This window comes from Drosophila kikkawai, chromosome 2R (assembly GCF_030179895.1).
Source record: "Drosophila kikkawai strain 14028-0561.14 chromosome 2R, DkikHiC1v2, whole genome shotgun sequence".
NCBI classification, from domain to species: Eukaryota; Metazoa; Arthropoda; class Insecta; order Diptera; family Drosophilidae; genus Drosophila; species Drosophila kikkawai.
The window spans coordinates 26,685,548-26,704,873 of NC_091729.1; the positions used below are offsets into that span (position 1 = coordinate 26,685,548).

General features: G+C 41.3%; 2 protein-coding genes across 9 annotated transcripts in view; both read right to left on the reverse strand.

Annotated features, from left to right (window-relative positions):
• The window catches only part of LOC108085134 (outer dynein arm-docking complex subunit 4), a 178,414-nt gene extending 172,419 nt beyond the window's left edge, over positions 1-5,995 (reverse strand). For 2 of the 3 annotated variants that reach the window (XR_011444475.1, XM_017181645.3), the window contains exon 1: positions 5,686-5,995. Coding sequence is in view for 1 of the 3 variants with exons in the window: in XM_017181655.2 (XP_017037144.1) it covers positions 808-936 (129 nt within the window). In the remaining 2 variants the exon portion in view is untranslated. Of the gene's footprint in view, positions 1-807; positions 1,250-5,685 lie in introns of all 3 variants that reach the window. The other variant, XM_017181655.2, reaches the window with a different exon arrangement.
• Positions 5,996-6,656: 661 nt separating this feature from the next.
• flap (flapper) lies at positions 6,657-16,091 on the reverse strand. 6 transcript variants are annotated; one of them, XM_017181729.3, is made up of 4 exons: positions 15,534-16,091; positions 9,738-10,001; positions 7,293-7,871; positions 6,657-7,217 (listed from the first exon to the last, which is right to left on the reverse strand). In XM_017181729.3, the coding sequence occupies exons 1-4, from the start codon at positions 15,622-15,624 to the stop codon at positions 6,790-6,792; spliced, it is 1,362 nt and encodes a 453-aa protein (XP_017037218.1). In that variant the 5' UTR covers positions 15,625-16,091; the 3' UTR covers positions 6,657-6,789. The 6 variants fall into 6 exon arrangements, with proteins under 6 accessions (XP_017037218.1, XP_017037217.1, XP_041632923.1 ...); XM_017181728.3 differs by having other exon boundaries at positions 7,293-7,874; XM_041776989.2 differs by having other exon boundaries at positions 6,657-7,214; positions 7,293-9,218.
• Positions 16,092-19,326: the final 3,235 nt, after the last annotated feature.

The window sequence follows — 19,326 nt, forward strand, 5'->3', positions numbered from 1 at the left end:
TAGGATTCAAACCTTTAATGCTATTATGAGCTTTTAGTGAGTTATAGGAGCTTTTTAGAAGCCTGTGAAAGCTAACAGCTCCAAAAGGATTCATTTTATGGTCCGTAAGCTTACATATTTTCAACAAAACAAGGCTTATTATGGGTTATTACACTAATTCTTGGTACCTTTTCAGGGTATTATAATTTCAATCAGATGCTTGTAACGCAATGAAGGAGTTATATTCTTGATCAGCATCAACAGGCGAGTCTTTCTAGCCATGTCTGGGAGAAAATAATTTTTTTCAAAATTTTCAAAATTCTATAAGGGGTTACATCATCAAAATTGGCAAAAATCGCTCAAAATTTGAATCTCTTAAAAAATTAAAGTAAGTATGCAGATTTGTTAATCTATAAACATCTAGCATAGAAAAGCTTTCCGAATTGAATTTACTGCTTTTTTGGCTTAGTTATGATATTTTTAAACTTTGATTTGTCCAACAAATTTCTTATACAACTATGGTTAAATATCCATTTAAAGAAGGCACATATTTCCGGTCTTCGGTTTCCCAAAAGTTAACTTTCCTTAGTGTTTATTTAAATATATTATTATTACTTAATTTAATAAATATAGTGTTAAAAATTTGCGATGGCTTAATGCGGTGTATTTTAATTAACTTTCTACAAGTAAACTGTATCCTCATAAGCTTTAGGAGCTGGAGCTAACACATTTGGTGGAAACATTCTCATTTATTTAATTGTATATTTATTCAATTCAATTCAATTCAAAAATTAATCTTATTACTTTTACTCTTTAGGGGGCACCCACCTGATTGTAGCCAAACAGCGCCTTGTCGTATTCCCGGACCTTCATGTGGTTGTTGGACTGATCACAGAGCAGCTTTACACCAGTCTCGATCTCCTCGAGGGTGTCCACCTTGGGCTTCTTGCGCGGCATGCTGCTACAGCTGGAGGTGTGGCAGTGGGAGATCTGTTGGTATCCAGGGCTTCCTGGGTTCACATTAGGATCCGTTGACTGTGTCACTCCGCCGCGAGGAATGGACGTCTGTGCGCGGTGCCTGCCGTTGGCCAACTGACTTGCCTGGCTTCGCTTTGCATTTCGCCCGATGACTTGGGCCAGCTAGCTCCTGCTCCTGCTCCTGATTTGGGCCTTTCTTTACTTTGTACGACCGCCTGCTGCATGCGCTGACAAGCGGCAATAAACTTCAATAAAGTTGCATTAATATCTCAACGAAACCCTTCTGGGGGTCCTACAGAGAAGAAAAACACCAATAAAGCTGTCGGGCAAAATTAACCTTACCTAATAATATTTTTATTCTATTCCACTGTAAGATCTGATTGGGTTTTAGAAAAGAATGTTACGGAGTTTAGGTACAAATTGGGAAGTTTATAAATATATATATATTATGTATATAGTTTATTGAAATACATACAACATTATACATCAGTTTCTATTAAATTTGCCTTCACAATTCTAGGCTATCATAGCTGTAACATTAATGATTGATTATAGAGGCTGTTTTAACTTCTTAAATTATTTAATAATATTACAAGGCACTAACACCCTTATTCGTTGTTTATAGTACTTAATATTCTAATTATTTATTATTATTTTTATTTATTTTATTAAACTAAAATTTTATTAGGAAGGTAAAATAATAAAGTACATTTACATAACCTTTTCCATTATGGTAATTTATAATTTAATTATAACCTCAGATAGAAACCAATTAAGTATTATTAAGATAGTCCTTCTCTTATTATTTTTTTCGTGTGCAGAAGAACTGAATTCGAGGGATTGGCCCAGAGAGCGAGGAGCGAAGGGGCCACCGCATTTACACGCAGTTAATTGAAGCCATCAAAATTAAACCCAAACTCGGTCTTTGCTCCTCGGAGCAAGTCACGCACCCAGAGACCCAGAACACTGATAAGACAATCGATTTGGGCCAGGTGAAAGCCATTTGCTAACGGAGGACAGAGACAGAGAAAGAGACACAGACCAGTTAAGGACATTTATTTCGACAAATTTATGGAAGCCCAACAAATTGCTATTAATTTTGGCGTATTGTTTTTAGAGTAAATAAATAAGCTTGATGTTTCGAGCAGGTCGTAAAGGCTGGAGCACGTGACTGTTGTTGTCTCCGGTTCGTTCTTGGCTCTTCGGTCTGGGTTCTTGGGTCTTGCGTGCGCCAGCCTCATTTCGACAGCGGCTGGCAACCTTCGCGGTGGCGTGACGAAACAATTTTATTTATCCTGCCCTCGTAACCGGCGGTGGCCTGGTCTCCGCAAACTGGGGGGCGCAACTGGAGGCGGGGCCGCCATTTGCGGGCAGATGGGCTGTCGGAAATTATGATATTTGCATTTGCTCAAGTTGCTTCCCTCGGAGGAGGAGGAGTAGGAGTAGGAGGAGCGCCAGACAGACCCTATACCTAATGTCGACTCGCGTTTACGACAACTCCAATTGGACAGACACGACCTCTGGATTGTAATCACCTCGATTTTGTATACCGGTTTTCCAGGAGCTCTTGCATGCCAGGCACCGTCACACCTGTTGCCTCCACTACTCCAAAATGGGGCCACTAGGCAAGGGTATTACTATAGTATTACCCAAGACGGTAAGGACTGCAAGATGAGTAACGCCGGAAGATTTTATTGAACTATAGAGGGGACTTCTAGAAATTGTTTTGAAAAGCCAGAGATCATTTTTGATATTCCTCTTGTAATGTATAATGTATATTCCTCAAAGCCGATGCCGATGGCGAGACAGAGAGCGTTGGCAAGGAGGATCAGGACGAGGAGGAGCAGAAGCGGACCAGGTGCTGGGGCAGCACGACGAGGGTGCCACCAAGACCGAGCCGAAACCACTGAAAACGACCTCCGACATTTCCACATACCTCACCTTTTCTTCTTTTATTTATTTAAAGCTGGATGGATGCGGTTTTTTTTGGGTGGGATAATTTAAACAGGCTCAATAGAAGGGCATTCTTGCGGTGGACAATGGAAAAAATATCAAATATTGCAAAATTGCTAGATCACTGGCAGTTAGTGAGATGCCATTTTGTCCCAATAATGCAAAATAGCTAGATGAGCATCACTGGCAGTTAGTGAGATGCCATTTTGTCCCAATAGTGCAAAATAGCTAGATGAGCATCACTGGCAGTTAGTGAGATGCCATTTTGTCCCAATAATGCAAAATAGCTAGATGAGCATCACTGGCAGTTAGTGAGATTCCATTTTGTCCCAATAATACAAAATAGCTAGATGAGCATCACTGGCAGTTAGTGAGATGCCATTTTGTCCCAATATTGCAAAATAGCTAGATGAGCATCACTGGCAGTTAGTGAGATACCATTTTGTCCCAATAATGCAAAATAGCTAGATGAGCATCACTGGCAGTTAGTGAGATGCCATTTTGTCCCAATAATGCAAAATAGCTAGATGAGCATCACTGGCAGTTAGTGAGATGCCATTTTGTCCCAATAATGCAAAATAGCTAGATGAGCATCACTGGCAGTTAGTGAGATGCCATTTTGTCCCAATAATGCAAAATAGCTAGATGAGCATCACTGGCAGTTAGTGAGATACCATTTTGTCCCAATAATGCAAAATAGCTAGATGAGCATCACTGGCAGTTAGTGAGATGCCATTTTGTCCCAATAATGCAAAATAGCTAGATAAGCATCACTGGCAGTTAGTGAGATGCCATTTTGTCCCAATAATGCAAAATAGCTAGATGAGCATCACTGGCAGTTAGTGAGATGCCATTTTGTCCCAATAATGCAAAATAGCTAGATGAGCATCACTGGCAGTTAGTGAGATTCCATTTTGTCCCAATAATGCAAAATAGCTAGATGAGCATCACTGGCAGTTAGTGAGATGCCATTTTGTCCCAATAATGCAAAATAGCTAGATGAGCATCACTGGCAGTTAGTGAGATTCCATTTTGTCCCAATAATGCAAAATAGCTAGATGAGCATCACTGGCAGTTAGAGATGCATTTTGTCCCAATAGAGCATCACTGATGCAGATGAGCATCACTGATGCAGATGAGCATCACTGATGCAAGTGAGCAAAACTATTCATTCAAATTGGCCGCTTTCCAAACTGGGGTAACAGGCGAAGAGAAACCAGCAGCAAGCAACTGAAAACTGGTATAAACTGTTATAAAAACATTTGGGCAAAAATAATAATTGGTATAAACTGTTATATTTCATTTTATGCATTTATACCTATTTGTTGCCGACAACAACAGCTTATGGCAACAACAACCTTTTTACAACAACATCCCTACAGCAGCCAATCCAAATTTCCGAACATTTCCATGCAAATTGCCCGTTTCCCAAATTGGGGTAACAGGCGAACAGAAATCAGCAGCAAGCAACTGAAAACTGGTATAAACTGTTATAAAAAGTCCAAGTTTCGAACCATTGATCTTGGAGTAAGCGAAGACTCAAACCAGATGTGACCATATTGTAATTTTTTTGGCTAAAATGTTGCTTAAATGCACCTGGTCACACTGAAACTGAGGAACCGGCGCAAGTAAGCGGAGACTCAAACCTTTTGAATCCAAATTTAGGTGTTATTTTACAACTGCACCTGGTCACACTGAAACTGTTCGTCGTTAAATTCAAATTCGAATTTGGCAGTTAAATTCAAATTCAAATTTGGCAGTTAAATTCAAATTCAAATTTGGCAGTTAAAATATTTTAAAAAATGTAAAAAATTCTACATTTGAATTTGAATTTAACTACCAAATTTGAATTTGAATTTAACGACGATGATACTTTGCCATGATACTTTGACTTTTTGCTTCTGGCGGTGCTCTCTCCCTATCCCTGATTCCTGATCCCTATTCCTCCATTCCCATCCCTTATCCACCATCCTTTTGCGTGTGTCGTTGGTCCTTTCCCTTGGTTCTTGTCCAGGGTGGGTGTCAGGTCTACTGATACTGATGACTAGGAGCGATGGCGATGGCAATGACGATGGAAATTGAACAGAGAAAAATAGCAAATTAAAAACTAAAGTAGGCATAACTCTGTCAAAAATGCCTTAATTTGCATTCGGAAAGCGGCGTTATGTTAGTTTTTATAAGGTTAAGAAATCTGCATACTTAGTTAGAAATTCAAAATTTTATCAAATTTTGAGAATTTTAATGATGTAACCCCTTATAAAATTTTTAAAAAATTGATTAAAAATTTTTTTCCTCCAGACTTAGCCAGAAAGATGCGCCTGCTAATGCTGATCAAGAATATATATGGTTTATGGGGTCGGAAATGACTCCTTCAATGCGTAATGAGCTTCGGACTGGAAATAAAATACCCTGCCAGGGTATACAAATTATAGCTTCGTTGTTTTTCAACGTATGTTTATCTACTCTCAGATATAAGCTTTTTTTATTATTCTAGAATTTTGGTATAAATTTTATAAAAATCGGACAACTATATCATATAGCTGCCATAGAAGCGATCGGTTAATATATAAAATATGTAAAGCTGGGAATGTAAAACTGAAACTGTCAAACTGTAAATAAGTAATAAGTATAGGTAAAATGTAATGAAACTCTGTTTTGTGAGTGTTTTCAGCATTTAAATCTATAATATAAACATCGAACCAATCTGCAAGGGTATACAAACTTCGGCGTACCGAAGTTAGCTTCCTTTCTTGTTATTATAGGGTCTTATCTTACCTTATATTCCAAGTAAACAGGTACAAATCGAGGTTTTCTTATTGTCAGGCTTCAGTTCTGATTTATTCCACATAATATTTAAGAGCCACTTAATAATATTAATTTGCTTATTTAAAGTAGAAGGGCTATACAAATATAAGGACCATAAAAAAACGATCTAGGCTCTTCATTTTCAGGGCATGACTTCAATTTTTAAGCTCTAATATTGATTATATAATTTTAAATATAAAACAAGGCCACAGAACCAAGTCATTCCTTTTAAAAATTTAAAATTTAAACTACGATTATGTCGAAAAAAGAATCCTTAGAATTATCCCCAAACTTCCTTGACAAATTCAGATACTTTCAAGATTACACAGATATGAACAACTGCGGGCAGGTGTAGTAATAGTTATAACATTTGAAGTAATCTAAGTAATTTTCTTACCTAGTGTAAAAATTAAGAAAAAAGACAATATGGGGAAAATATAACTCAGGATTTTGCCCGCCCTAAAATAGTTCTTGTTTCCCTGTATTACGAATATATTATTAAATATAAAAATAGTTAATATATTTAGAATAACTTGCCTTCTTATAACCTATTAGAAACAAAATTCCAGCGATAAAATATGTCAACGCAGCGATGCCTGTTATAATATTACAAACTCCATCGACCAGATGCATCGAGGAGTCCGAAGCTTTTAAGAAACCATTGACTCCTCTTGTGAAGCCGCAGATCGTAAAGCCACCTCCAAAGGCCAAGCACCATAAAATATAGAACTTGACACAAACCTCCGGCTCATATTTGCAGCTACACTCGCACATTGTTTAGTTTGATATTATAAAGTGTTGATGATATATTGAACAACATAAGATATTCTACATTTTGAGCCGAGTTCCTAAGGGAACTACGTTTAGAGAAATGATTAAATTTATGCATAGCTTTTGGCCAAAATCCCCCTCCCCTAGATCCCGAAATAAACCAGGATTCGCTAGTTCTGAGACATTTTATTTCGCAAGCAAGGTCGCCTACACAGACTTGCCGATCTCTAGCATAGGTACATGTACATGGGCTATAAATAATTTAAAATATTCGCGACGCTCTTTCTCCTCCTTTAGCGACCTTTACTGACCCCCTGATCGCTGGGCATTATCGAAGGGCACAAGGATGCCGGGTGGGCCACCAAAGCGGCTGCCCTCCGTTCGCCGCTGGCCACCGAAGCCTGCGGCGACTCCCGACGATGACGATGCCTGCGCCTGTGGTTGGTGTGCAGGTGCCTGGAAGGGACGCGGCTCTGACTGGGGCGACAGAATGCCAGTGGGTGCTCCAAAGCCGCCGTTGTAGCGTCCCGGATTCACCGTTGGCCGCGCCTTGTTGCCTTTGCTGATGAACTCGTTCTCTTTACCGGCCACATAGATGTCGGAGTTGGAGCCAGGATTGGTAGCTCCTGTGGTTTGTGGACGTAGAAGGCCTGCCGGGGCGCCAAATCCGCCAGTGTACTTGCCAGTGTTGGTGGGGCCGCTGCTGCTGGTCGAAGGGGCTGGAGTCTCTGCTGGAAATGAAAGGGAATTAAAAATACAATAGATAAAAATAATTAATAAATTAAATAAGTATTTAAAAGACTCACCCTTCCGCTGAATGGAGGCCACCGGCGTGCTGATGACCTTGCCCTCGTCGCTCTTCGTGTACTCCACCTTGAGGGGCGGTAGGGGGGACGCGGGGTTGCTAATGCTATTGCTGGGCTCCTGGGGATCAAAGCGGGCTGCAAGAGGCGTGATAGAGTTGGTACTGGGATGGGTCAGGGGAACGGAACCGGAGCCGGAGCCGGAGCCAGAGCCAGTGTCCAAGCCAGAGTCCGGGTGATCAGCAGGCGGAATGAGCACTAAAGGCGGCTCCTCGCTGCTACTGCTGCTGCTGCCGGCACTAGGGAAGCTAGTGGTGCCGCTGCCTGGAAGCGGAAGCGTGACTTTGGATGGAAAAGCAGAGGAGGCGGTCGGGAGGTCGGTAAAGGGACGTGGCGGGTTTGTGGGGGAGCTGCTGGCGGCTGCCGGTCCAAAGTTGTTCGGATCGAAGGGCACGCCGGGACCGACATCGGGATAGTCAAAGTCCCGCAGCCATGGGGGAATCGTGGCCGAGTCGAAGGGGTTGACGACGTCCAGGGCACTGGGCGTGGTGCTGCTCCTGCCCTCTGCTGTCGGCGTTGCATCTGCTGATTGGATTTGGTTTTGATTTTGAATCTGTTTGGCCGTTGGGGTTTCTGGGCGCTGTGCTGGGGTGGTGTGCTTGGTGGGAATGGGTGCAGAGGTGGTTCGCTTGGTGCTCGGACGTCGCGTTGTTGTTGTAGTCGTCGTCGTTGTTGTTGTTGTGCTTGTTGTTGTTGTCCTGGGAGTTGTCGTAGTCCGCGGTGTGTTTGTGGTTGTGCTTCTGGGAGTGGTGCTTGTGCTTGTCGGAAGAGATGCAGTGCCTCCACTTCCCGTGGGCGGCGGCGTCAGCTGAATGTTGCCCAGATCGACGAAGGGCTCGTACGGCGGCTCCAGGTCGCTGGCCAGCGTATGATTGTACTGATCGTTGTCGGTGGGCACCACAAAGGTGACGGCCACGTCCAGATCCGGATCGGTAACCTCCTGCAGCCACGTGGGCAGCGTGTAAGCATACTCATCGGCATTGTCCAGGCGGTAAAAGTTGGCCGGATCCTCGGTTGTAGTAGGAATCTTCGTGGTCCTCGCTGTACTCGTTGTTGGGGCTTGGGTTGTGGTGGTTGTCCTGGCTGTAGTGGTCCTGGGAGTTGTCCTGGTAGTAGTAGTGGGGGCTTGGGTTGTCGTCGTCGTAGTGCGTGGCCTCAGAGTGGTACTGCTGCTCCTGGTGGTGCTGTAGTGGGCCGTGCCTCGTTGCCGGTTAGGGAAGCGACCGCTGGCATTGCTGGGCGTTGTGGTGCTGCCCACATGGGCATTGGTGCCATGAGCAGCCGGTCCATCTGCCTGGGATTGGGTGTGGCTGTGGGTCTGAGTCTGATGCTGTTCCTGATCCTGTGGCCTTGGATCCGCCGAGCTTACACTGCCGCTGGTCAGGCTAACTCGTATGTTGTGGCTGACAGGATCCACAATGCCTTGGACCCTCTTGGCCGGCTGAGGGTGCTCCTGCGTGATGATGACCGGCTCCTGTTCCTGCTTCGGATCCTTCTTATCCTGATCTTGGTGCGGCGGCAACAGATCCCAGGCTATAACACTCAGCGGGGCTCCATCTTCGGTCGGTTGCCAGGCCACAGGACCGCCAATGTTTGGATCCTGGCGTTGCAGCTCTCTCAGGTAATCGGGCAACTCGGGATCCTCCTGCTGCTGTGGAAGCGGCACTAGGTGCGCCTGCTCCACTTCCACGACGGCTGCCGTCGTCGTCGTCGTCGCGTCGGGTGGTGATGGATCATGGTGGGGCGGTGTTAGTGATGTGGCTGGAATTGGTGCTGGTGCTGGGGATGCTGATGCTGTGCCAAGGAATGAGTTCGGTTTCGGTTCAGAGCTGCTGCTGCTGCTGGGTTCCAGGCCCACAGCGATGACATCTGGTTGGAGAGGATGCGGATTCGGAGTTGAGTTGAATTTCGAGCAATTTGCCGGGGCTACGAGGGAGGACGAGGAGGAAGAGGGAGTCGAGCAGGGACTGGACCGGGAGGGGGACTGCGACGGGGACGGGGTCTGGCCAATTTGGGTGATGGGCGAGTCTGGGCCTCCTACAAAGGAAGGATTCAGCCGGATCAGGGAAAAGGCGGGAGGGGCGTGGCGGTTAGTGGGTGGTGCAATGGGAAACTGGCCGGCGTCCGGCGAGGCGGAATCGCGCTTGGCCAGCTTGTTAGTGGTGCCAATGGGTGCGGCTGGTGCGGTGCGGGTGCGGTGGCTAAAGGGACTACTTGGACTACTTGGACTACGGCTACTTTCGCTACGGTTTGTGTGTGCTTTTGTGTCTGTTTTGGTTTTGGTTTCGGTTGCGTTTGCTATTTCTGTCTGGTTTTCCGGTCCTGAATCCGTTTCCGTTTCCGTTTCCGTTTGCGTTGTGGCGCCAGCCGCTCTTGTCAACAACTCACCAATGTGCGGCGGCAGCAGATCATCGGCCGGCCGCCGGATCTCTGTGATCCCCGAGGCGTAGGTGGGAATCTCGAACTGCACGCCCTGGGCGCTCACCACTTTGCGCCCGTCGGGCGTATCGATGGGACGCAGGGCGTCGATGGGGTTGCCATAGCTATCGAGGGTCTTCTGGCCCCCGGATGATGTCGATGGGTTGAAGGACTCCTCCGCCGGCTGCAGCAGCGGCGGCTGCAGCTCGAGGGCGAAGGGCGACTGACGCACATCTGTTGGAGGATAGCAGAATGTTGTTGGTGTCTCGTTGTGGCTGCTGCTTCAGCTTTTTTTTAGCATTTGAGAAAGCAAGTGGCATGTGGATGAGACAGCGAGGAATGAGGCTTAAAATGGGGATGAGGAACAGGGCGAGCGAATGGAAAAATGTAGAGCTATGACACTGCTTTAAAAGAAAACCATTGTCACACAGTATTAAATTTTATAAATTAGAAGTTTCACAAGAAGCTTGAAATTATTTTTAGGGATTTGCCAAGAGCGATCGAAACAACAATATTACACTTTTAATACAAATGTAAAATCTTAAAAAGAAAAGAAACCATCTTCGGTATGTCGACTTTCGTTTACCCTTGCAGTTTGCAAATAGATCATGGAATCTAATTGAAAATCTTTCATAACTAAGTCAAAAATGCATTAATTTCAATTCGGAAAGCTTTTCTATGCTAGATTTTTATAGGTTAACAAATCTGCTTACTTACTTTAAATTTTTAAAAGATTCAAATTTTTAGCGATTTTTGCCAAATTTGATGATGTAACCCCTTATAGAATTTTGAAAAATTTGAAAAAAAAAAATGTTCTCCTATTCATGGCTAGAAAGACTCGCCTGTTGATGCTGATCGAGAATATATATGGTTTATAGGGTCGGAAATGACTCCTTCACTGTAAAGGAAGCTTCTGACTAAAATTATAGTACCCTGAATGGGATAAAAATTGTATTCAAAAGTGTATAAAAGTGTGAAATATACAATATATCGTATAACAAATTTCTTACTAAATTATAATTAAAACTCGTTCTATTTCCCAAGCTAAAAATAATTCAAACTTGCTTAGTTTATAAACTATAGTGAAATTCCTTTGTTGGGTGTATGTTTTTTATGGGTGGGCTAAAGTGTGGAGGAGATTCCCACCGATAGGTTGGTGCCGCTGGTGGCTGCTGGTGGCTGCTGGTGGGGTGACAGATGAGGCAGCTGTGGGCGGCTTGGCTCTTGGGCAATTTGCCTGCCGCAGTGGCGGCTGATTGATTGACATTGACTGAGATGGGCCATACATTTGCTGCATGTCTTCGTGGTTGTGTGTGTGTATGTGGTGTGGTGCGGTGTGGTGCGGTGCTTACTGTTAGTTACCCCTCCCTTTGCCCACCGCCACCCAGCTAAAATTCAATTTTAAAAGTTACCCAGCCGGGTTAGGTCTGGTTTGTGTGTGTGTGTGGGTGTGACAGGTGTGCAACCATCAAGTTCGTTGCCTAAGTCTTTCGTTTTAGTTTGCCAAAAATGGCCCGTAGGGCATACAGTGCGTTTCATAGGGCTACCAGCACATGACATGACATTTATGGTCATTATGAAAGCGATAATTGACTTAATCGTTGTGGGAAAAAGTCATTTAAATATTATTAATTATGCGAACTATAATTTGATAAACAAACCTAAAATTGACAGTAAAAATATGTTTTTTTTAGAACTGTAAGGCATTCTTTTGAGTTTTAAAATATTTATAAACCCATTTTAAATTTAAATTTCCCTATAAATATATTTTTAAATAAATAAAAACGCGCGTAAAATATTTTTAAATATTTGTTTTCCCCGTTTTCTTCTGTTAAAAAGTATCTGGGACTCTGAATATATGTTCGTATGCTCATAAGCCTCTTATTTATTTACTTAAATGTTTAATAAATAAGTTTTAAATGCCTAGAAAACCTCAGTGATGTCTATTTGCTTATTAATGAAAAATAAAACTTATAATTGATTGCTCAACTTCAGCTGGTAAAATAATAAAAATAAATAAAAAAATAAATGTCACTGACAAGTTAACCTCCTAATTTGTTTATTTAAATAAACAAATAAAACAAAGTATAATATAAATATTAATATTAATTGATAACCAAATTTCACCAAAATGAAGTCCCTAATTTGGCTCTCTTATGAATATTTATGCAACTTGTTAGCCTTACAGTCGCGAAACGCACTTGGCAATTAGTGGCTGAATTTCTATCAGCAGAGACACTTATTGTTCTGTGGGTAATCTGGGGAAATCTGGGGAATCTAGAGAATCTGTCCAGCTGTGGCAACCAGCGAATTAATGGCTAATGATTGCACTGACAAAACAATGATTCTCGTGCCGAAGGCGAATAATTAATAATAATAATAAACTCGTACGGAGATGTGGGCTTCTCGGCTTCTGATTTGCTAATCTCTCTCTGATTCGATTCCTGTTTACAGCGGAATAACTGAATAATTCGAATAATATAACCCAAACTGAATGGGAAATATTTTAATCATCAGAATTCCCCCGCGAGAAAGGCGAGAGGCGAAACTCGTCTGTGACTAAGTCAGGGAGGGGCGTGTGTGTTGCTCTGCCGGTTCGGATCGGTCAAGTCAGTTCCGGCTGCTAAGCACACATGCCAGTAGTATCTCTATTCTATAATCCAAACTGGGCTTCATTTGCATGCCCAGAGATGAGAGATGGGCTTGGCCAACCAGGAAGCCCTGAACTTTCGCCTCTCCCAGCAGATAGCTGGACGATAAGAGTCATGGCTAGTGGCTTGTTCAAGTAATTTCGGATAACATAATGCCGTAATAATTGAAAACTCCCCCCTCGGACGTCGGACTTCCGCCTCGGCTCAAGTTCAGGCCAATTAATTTTGCTTGTCTCCAACGCCATCTCCATCGCCATCGCCATCGCCATCTCCTTCGACATCTCCATGGAAGACGACGACTGTGTTTGTGTTTATTTAATTTAATTTTTAATTGATTGACGGCTTCACGACATCTCTGCACCCACAGACAATGGGAATTTTTTGTGTTTAACTTGAGAAACGTTTTGCACTTGCCAATTTTACAGTTTGTTTACTACCAACCTTCGTGGCGATTGTAATGCCTTTTTCTCTATAAAAACTTATTAATCTTTGTTTATATCTTTGGATATATCTATTGCCTTGGGGCCTTGGAGTTATCGACTTGGCCCACACACAGCATAAATGTGTCAAAATCCGCCAAAAGCTTGTAAATTATCTTTTTTGGCAACGACTTGAACGCGTGTGTTTATTGCACTTGAAATGTCCATAAAAAAAAAAAATAAAGATGATTTTATTATGATTTTTGTTTGGTGGAAATGTCAAAGGGGGAAACCCATCCCATAAATATTTATGGCTTAGAATGGATTGGTTTGATTCTACATTTATTGGGGCCTCTTTTTGTCGGCTTTTTGGCTTTGAGTGCATATCTTTCACATCTTCCACATAATATATATACAACTGGTTGCTGATATCTCCCCTGTTGTGTTTTAATTACGTTAATCTTTGGCGCTGAATCATAAATCATAAATCAAGCCCCGCGAAAGTGAGGCACGATCCGTGCGAATTCGCTAATTATCACGTTCAGTTACGGGTCCCCTTTCATTACGATATTGGTTATAGATACAAGGTATATATCTCCATTTATTGCCTAATCCCTAAAGTGGAGCATTGAGCACGGAGTTGAAGAAATCCATTAAAGCCAGGAGATGTATATTATTATGGTATCGCTGGGCTGCCCAAATGAGCTTGGTCTTAATTGTTATTGGCCAATTACTTGGGTCACTTTTTCGAGATGCCTTTGAGCTGATTTTTCTGCCTTTTCATTCACAAATTCTACAATTTTTTGTGGCCCCATGACCCAAAAAAATGAAGGCTTATAAAAAACAGCTTCCACTTAGTCGCTACTAGTTAGTGTAAACAACTTGTTAAACACACAAAAAGAAGAAGTCTCGCCAGATTTATGGACTACATGGAGCACCCCTTCCCGGGAGAGGTCGTTTAACCACCTCCTCCTTGTCCCCCGGACTCGGCATTGTTCCTCGCGAAGAGGAACGACTTTGCCGAAGCCTTGCCAGTCACGTTATCCGCCGGTTATGTAACCTTACTCCCTCCTCCGGCCTGGGCTTTCCTCGGAACGGAGACCTCCTCTTCATCTTCACATCTCGTTTTTCTTGCAGCTTCGAGCTGTTTATTTGTTTGTTTATTTGTTTTTTAGTTGGTTTCTTTTTTTTTGGCAGCAGCTACTTGATTTCGCTTTCGGCCAAAACCTAATGATCTGCTGTGCGCTTCGAGAGCGATTCTTCAGTTTCAGTTTTTTTTGTTTGTCAAACAAATACATCTTGAGGCGACACTCCATTGGCGAAGGCTAATTGCAGGCAAACGCCCGAGGGTTTGGGCCGGAAGAGGTGCTTTGGGAAGAGTTACGAAGGTGTTATTTCTTTGTATAAATTTATAATGAAGCAACCTAAAATGATATAAATAATTTCCATAAAAACTTCAAGAGGGATACCTAAACTTCAAGGGGTAAATTTACACAAATTTCAAGAAGTTTACATATGAAAAAGGTTATTTATGAAGTTCTTGATATTTACAGCGAAAGAAGAAATCCTATAACTTCTCGAAAATATCGTAAACTTGGATAAATATAAATTTATAGATATATTTTTAATGCATTTCTCCCCATACTTCTTTCTAATTCCTTTATTTCAGTGTATTTCCCATTACTTTTCCCTAATTTGTCAGCCTGTCCCTGTAGCTAGTCATTACAAGTGGAGTGGGAATAACACTTGTCTCCCGGCCGATGTGGGTCACGATCACGATTACGATCGAAGTTCACAGCGGAGTGAGAACGAACTTGAGGTGCTTGGCTTTTCCATATGCAAATGCGACTGAGGTGATTTCTAGTGGAGAGTTTTCGTGAGCGAGTGCATTGATATTAGAGAGAGAGAGGTGAGTTCGTGATCGAATATTAATATTATTGATATTATAGTGAAGTGAATTAAGTAGAATTTCTAACACAGAGAAGGGAGAGGAGGGGACTCGGGTTCAGAACTGTACAACTTAGTAGGGTTTTCGGGTGGAGAAATCATAGAATTAGTCACACATAAAGGAAGGAGGAAGCTTTTAAGTCAAGTAAAATATAATAAAATGTTTAAGAAGGAATTATTATATTGAATAATTACAATTTTTAAAATCTAAAATGAATTTCAAGTATTAAATATTATTTTTACAACTTTAATTTGTGGAAACAGGCCAAATCAAAATATAAATTATCAAACAAAATAGTTGCACTATTTATAAACTTTTTTAAATGATGTCAACTATTAAGAAAACCCTTTTTCAAGCAATAAATAATTCATAAAACTGTTTAACATTTGCCATAGATTATTTATAGAATATTTATAGAACAGAAAACACGCCTCTGAAACGGGTTCCACAGACCCCATATTAATGGAAATCATTTAATAAATTTATGACTCGATCATAGGTAAACTTTTAGCTTCCTCCGGCAAACAAATAAACACGCAATAAGCACACATAATAATATTTAGTTCGCGGATTTGCAAAACGCAAAACCGCAGACAGAAGAGGAGTAGAGACAAAGAAAGCCAACAGAGATCGCATATCGCAATCGCAATCGCAATTGCTATATGGTTTTAATTATCAGAAGATGCTGCATTAGTTTATAGATTTTTGATTTAATTTTGTTTCGTTTTTAATGTATTTTATTTTATACCAGGCCTTCCAGCGGCGAAGTCGGCGGCAAAGCTGATGAGCAAAAGCATTGCGACGAAGCTATGGCTTCGTTTCTGCTTTCGGATCTGCATTTCGTGGCTTTATTTATTTATGATTATTGCTGCTGGGATTTCGGCTTTTTCTGCTGCTTTTTTATAGATTTCTTTCGGAATTTGTCACGCAATTAATAAGTTAGAATTGGGCATTGCCGACGACGACGACTACGACTACGACGGGTTGGGGAATCGCAATAATTAAGGCGTAGGCGGAGGCGCGGAATAACAATGATCGCGGCGACGACGACGATGACAAAATCTCACAGGCGACGCAATCGAAGCCTCTCTTGCCAAATCCCAAAATCCCAGATAATGTGTAATATTTTCACCGCCTTTTTTTCTCGCCTTTTTTTCTCAATCGAACTACGAAAGACGCGCGGCACGATATCACGATCACTGGCGGAGAGCGAGTGGAGAATCGCTGATCGGAGAATCGGAGATCGCAGAATCGAAGTGGAAAGATGCGCGCTGCGCTTGGGAGAAACACGTCCGTATCTCACGGATTCTGCGCTTTCAATAAACTTGGCCAACGCCGAGCCACGCGGAGCTTGACTTGGCAGAGGCATCAGCAGCGACGGCAACGGCAACGGCGACGCAGACAGCGAATGCACTAAGAAAAATGTTGGGGTAATTTAAAGAAAATATAAATAAATAGAAATTAAAATAGATCGAAGCAATAAGATATAAATATTAATGTTTTAGTATTATATTAATAATTTAAGAAAGAATAGTCTTCTTCACAGACAAATATCTTCTTCAGAAACTTAAAGATACAATCTTAATGAACAGCAATATATGTTAGTATCTTTTTCTCAGTGCACTGCCACAGCATCTCAGCATAAATAAGCAAAGGAAATGGCGAATTTGCCTTTTCAAAGAAAAGAAAATATGCATTGTTTATGGATAGAGCTTCCCCCGCATTTTACACTCTCTTTTGTTCTAATTTTCTTTTTTCCCATTTCACACCGGAAAACTGTGCAAAATAATTGTTTTAATTGCCGCCTAGTGATTGGTATTTCTCCTTAGTTGTTTATACTTTTTTTCAACTTTTTTGCATACTGGTCTGTCGCCACAGATTGACGCATTGCCAATGACGTTCAAGGTCATCGCAAGCAACCTGAAAGCAAGCCGCTATTAACCCTAGAAATTTGAGAAATTTGTAGAGTTTAGATTAAAAATAATAGATTAAGAAAAAGTGAGCTTAAAGATATATTTCAGATTTAAAAGATTTTGGAAATTATTAAGCATAAAGTAAGCTGGGTTAAATGATAAGATCAGCAATTAATTTAGAAAGCTTAAAATTATCCGCAAAATCCTTATAATAAAATTCCTAAGCTCTACGAAAAATGTTAAATATAAAATATATATAGTTTATTAACATAATACATACCTACAAAGATTACTAAAAATGTACAAACAATTTCTGGAAAATATTAGGTAAAATCCATATAAATTCTTTAAAAAATTATTTAAAATTCAAAATCAATCCCCCAAAGCTAACCAAGTGTTAATATTAACATTCAGCCAACACTCAGTTAACAGCCTCCTAACATTTTCCATGATTCTCCAGACAAAATTTACACGACAATAGCCTAAAAGCGGGGCTCTGCCCGAATAGACACAACTTTCGCATAAATTAAACACACACGAAATGCAAATTGATATTGAAAACGAATGTGCTCCGTTCAGTTTGTTTATTTTTTGACAGGTTTGGCTTGATTTTTCGGAAAAGTATTATGCTAACAATGCATAAGTTATGCGGATCATATGTCACAGATTCGCCAGATCCTGTTGCTCTGGCCTGGCCACGGCGGGTTCTCGTTCTGGTTCTCATTCAGCTTTGCAATTCATTAATATTTGCGAGTCTCTAAACTTCAAGTGGTTGACACAATCATATTTTTCAGGCTTGTCTGTCTGTCTGACTCAGAACGTGTCGATCGATCGATCGATCGATCAGTCTTTGGGGGTTCAATAAAGATGCGTTGAGGTGATCTGCGGTGTCAGTGATCGATGAACTTTTGGCATTTCAACGCCCGGTGGTTAACACGAGTGCTGATTAGATCATCTTGTCCCGTGATCTTTTGGCAAAATTAAAAATATTTATGAGATGAATGATCTTTAAAGATTTTGTGGAGATTTTGGGATATTTTTTATTTAAAAATACACTTTTGGTAAGAGTGAATAATGAAAATTCATTGATCTTAAAATGCTTGAATAATATTTTCCAATAACAGTAATAATAATTACAAATTCCTCTCCCTGGTGTCCTTGAATGATCATCTTTCTACTCTCTTAACTATGGTATATGGTCATCAGCATTTTAAGGCGTTAATGATCGCATTTGAAAGCCCAGCCATGACCATATCTTCTCGGATGTCTCTGGAATGTAATTACCATTTTGGCCCAAGCAAAACTCTTTTTTTATTTAGCGCCGCGAACTCACAACACAAAAAAAAATTATGTCAGCTTATTGGTTCCGCATTTGGTTGGGCATTTTTACCGGCATTTGGCTTTCGACGATCAAAAAGTGGCAGTTTCCTAGCCTCAAAGGGGCGTAGTTACAGAGGGAAAGGAGGGGTTTTATTATGGATTTCTAAAGTCAAAATTCATCATAAGAAAGTTAGGTATACTTGTGATACCCTTTCAAGAAGAAAACTTTTTCTGAACTATATTTTATATATTATTATTATTTTTATATTATTTATCACCATTATTTATATTTTTATATTATATTATTTTAAATATTTTTAATAATTTTCTTAAAGGTCTAAAAGCCCTCCCCTTAACCTCAGCCCCTGCCGGAGTCTCCGCTGTGATGTCAATGATTGACCATTGGGCCGGGGCATCATCATTGTCGGGAATCACGGCTGTTATTATCGTTACAATTACAACAAAGCTATTGCCAAATGGTCTGTGATCCCGGCAAATGGCCAACGGTAGCTGCCGCCGCCGCCTCCAGAGGCCTTTGTTGATCTCTCTCAGCCCGACAACTCCGACTCCCAAAAACCCAGCCCGGGCCATAAATCAAAGCGCTTAGGGACTGAGACAATGCCCATCAATGGGGCGGCGGCTGGCGTCGAAGAAGTAATCAAAATTGTATTACGAAAACAAACGTTTTTATACATTTCAGAGTTCAGTTCGCTTCGTTTCGTTTCTTTTAGTTGCTTTCAGCCTCTTTGGCCGCAACAATGGCAACACGCTGGCCGCCTGGCAGCACGAAGAGCCGAGAAAACTGCAAAGTCAGCCAAGTCAACGGAGGCACAATGCCGCCACATATTATTTACTTTAATAGAGTCAAGAGAGAGCTCCGCTCCGGTTGGGAAATGTGTCCCCACTGTCGTCCCCATCGCGACCCTTCACCCAAAGCGCCTTATTAATTGTTTATAGTCATTAATGTCACACAACAAACTTTAAACTGGCAACGGCTTTTTCACCCATGCGAAATCCGATTTACGGTTTGCAAATGGGGAAGCCCACTTTAGCCATATTTTTTATGCAAATTATATTGTTGGAAAATTGCTATAAAAATATATGCAAGGGAAAAAATTAAGACAAGTTAAGTGCTAGTCTGTACTACAAATAGTGGTTTATATTTAAATATACTGGTTTGTTATGTTTTGTATTAGGGTTTACGGATTTCCCTTTGTCGAACTTTAATTTTCTTTGTTTGCTATCAAGTTTGCAAAGGAATTTCCCGATTATTTTTAACAAGAGAGAAAAATACAATCTTTTAGGATA

Coding starts and splice junctions, on each gene's coding strand:
- flap (XM_017181724.3), bottom strand. CDS start 15,624: ATGCAGATCCGAAAGCAGAAACGAAGCCATAGCTTCGTCGCAATGCTT. Junction 10,002..15,533: donor CTTCGCCGCTGGAAGGCCTG/GTATAAAATAAA, acceptor ATCCTCCAACAG/ATGTGCGTCAGTCGCCCTTC. Junction 7,218..7,292: donor GGCCTCCATTCAGCGGAAGG/GTGAGTCTTTTA, acceptor TTTCATTTCCAG/CAGAGACTCCAGCCCCTTCG.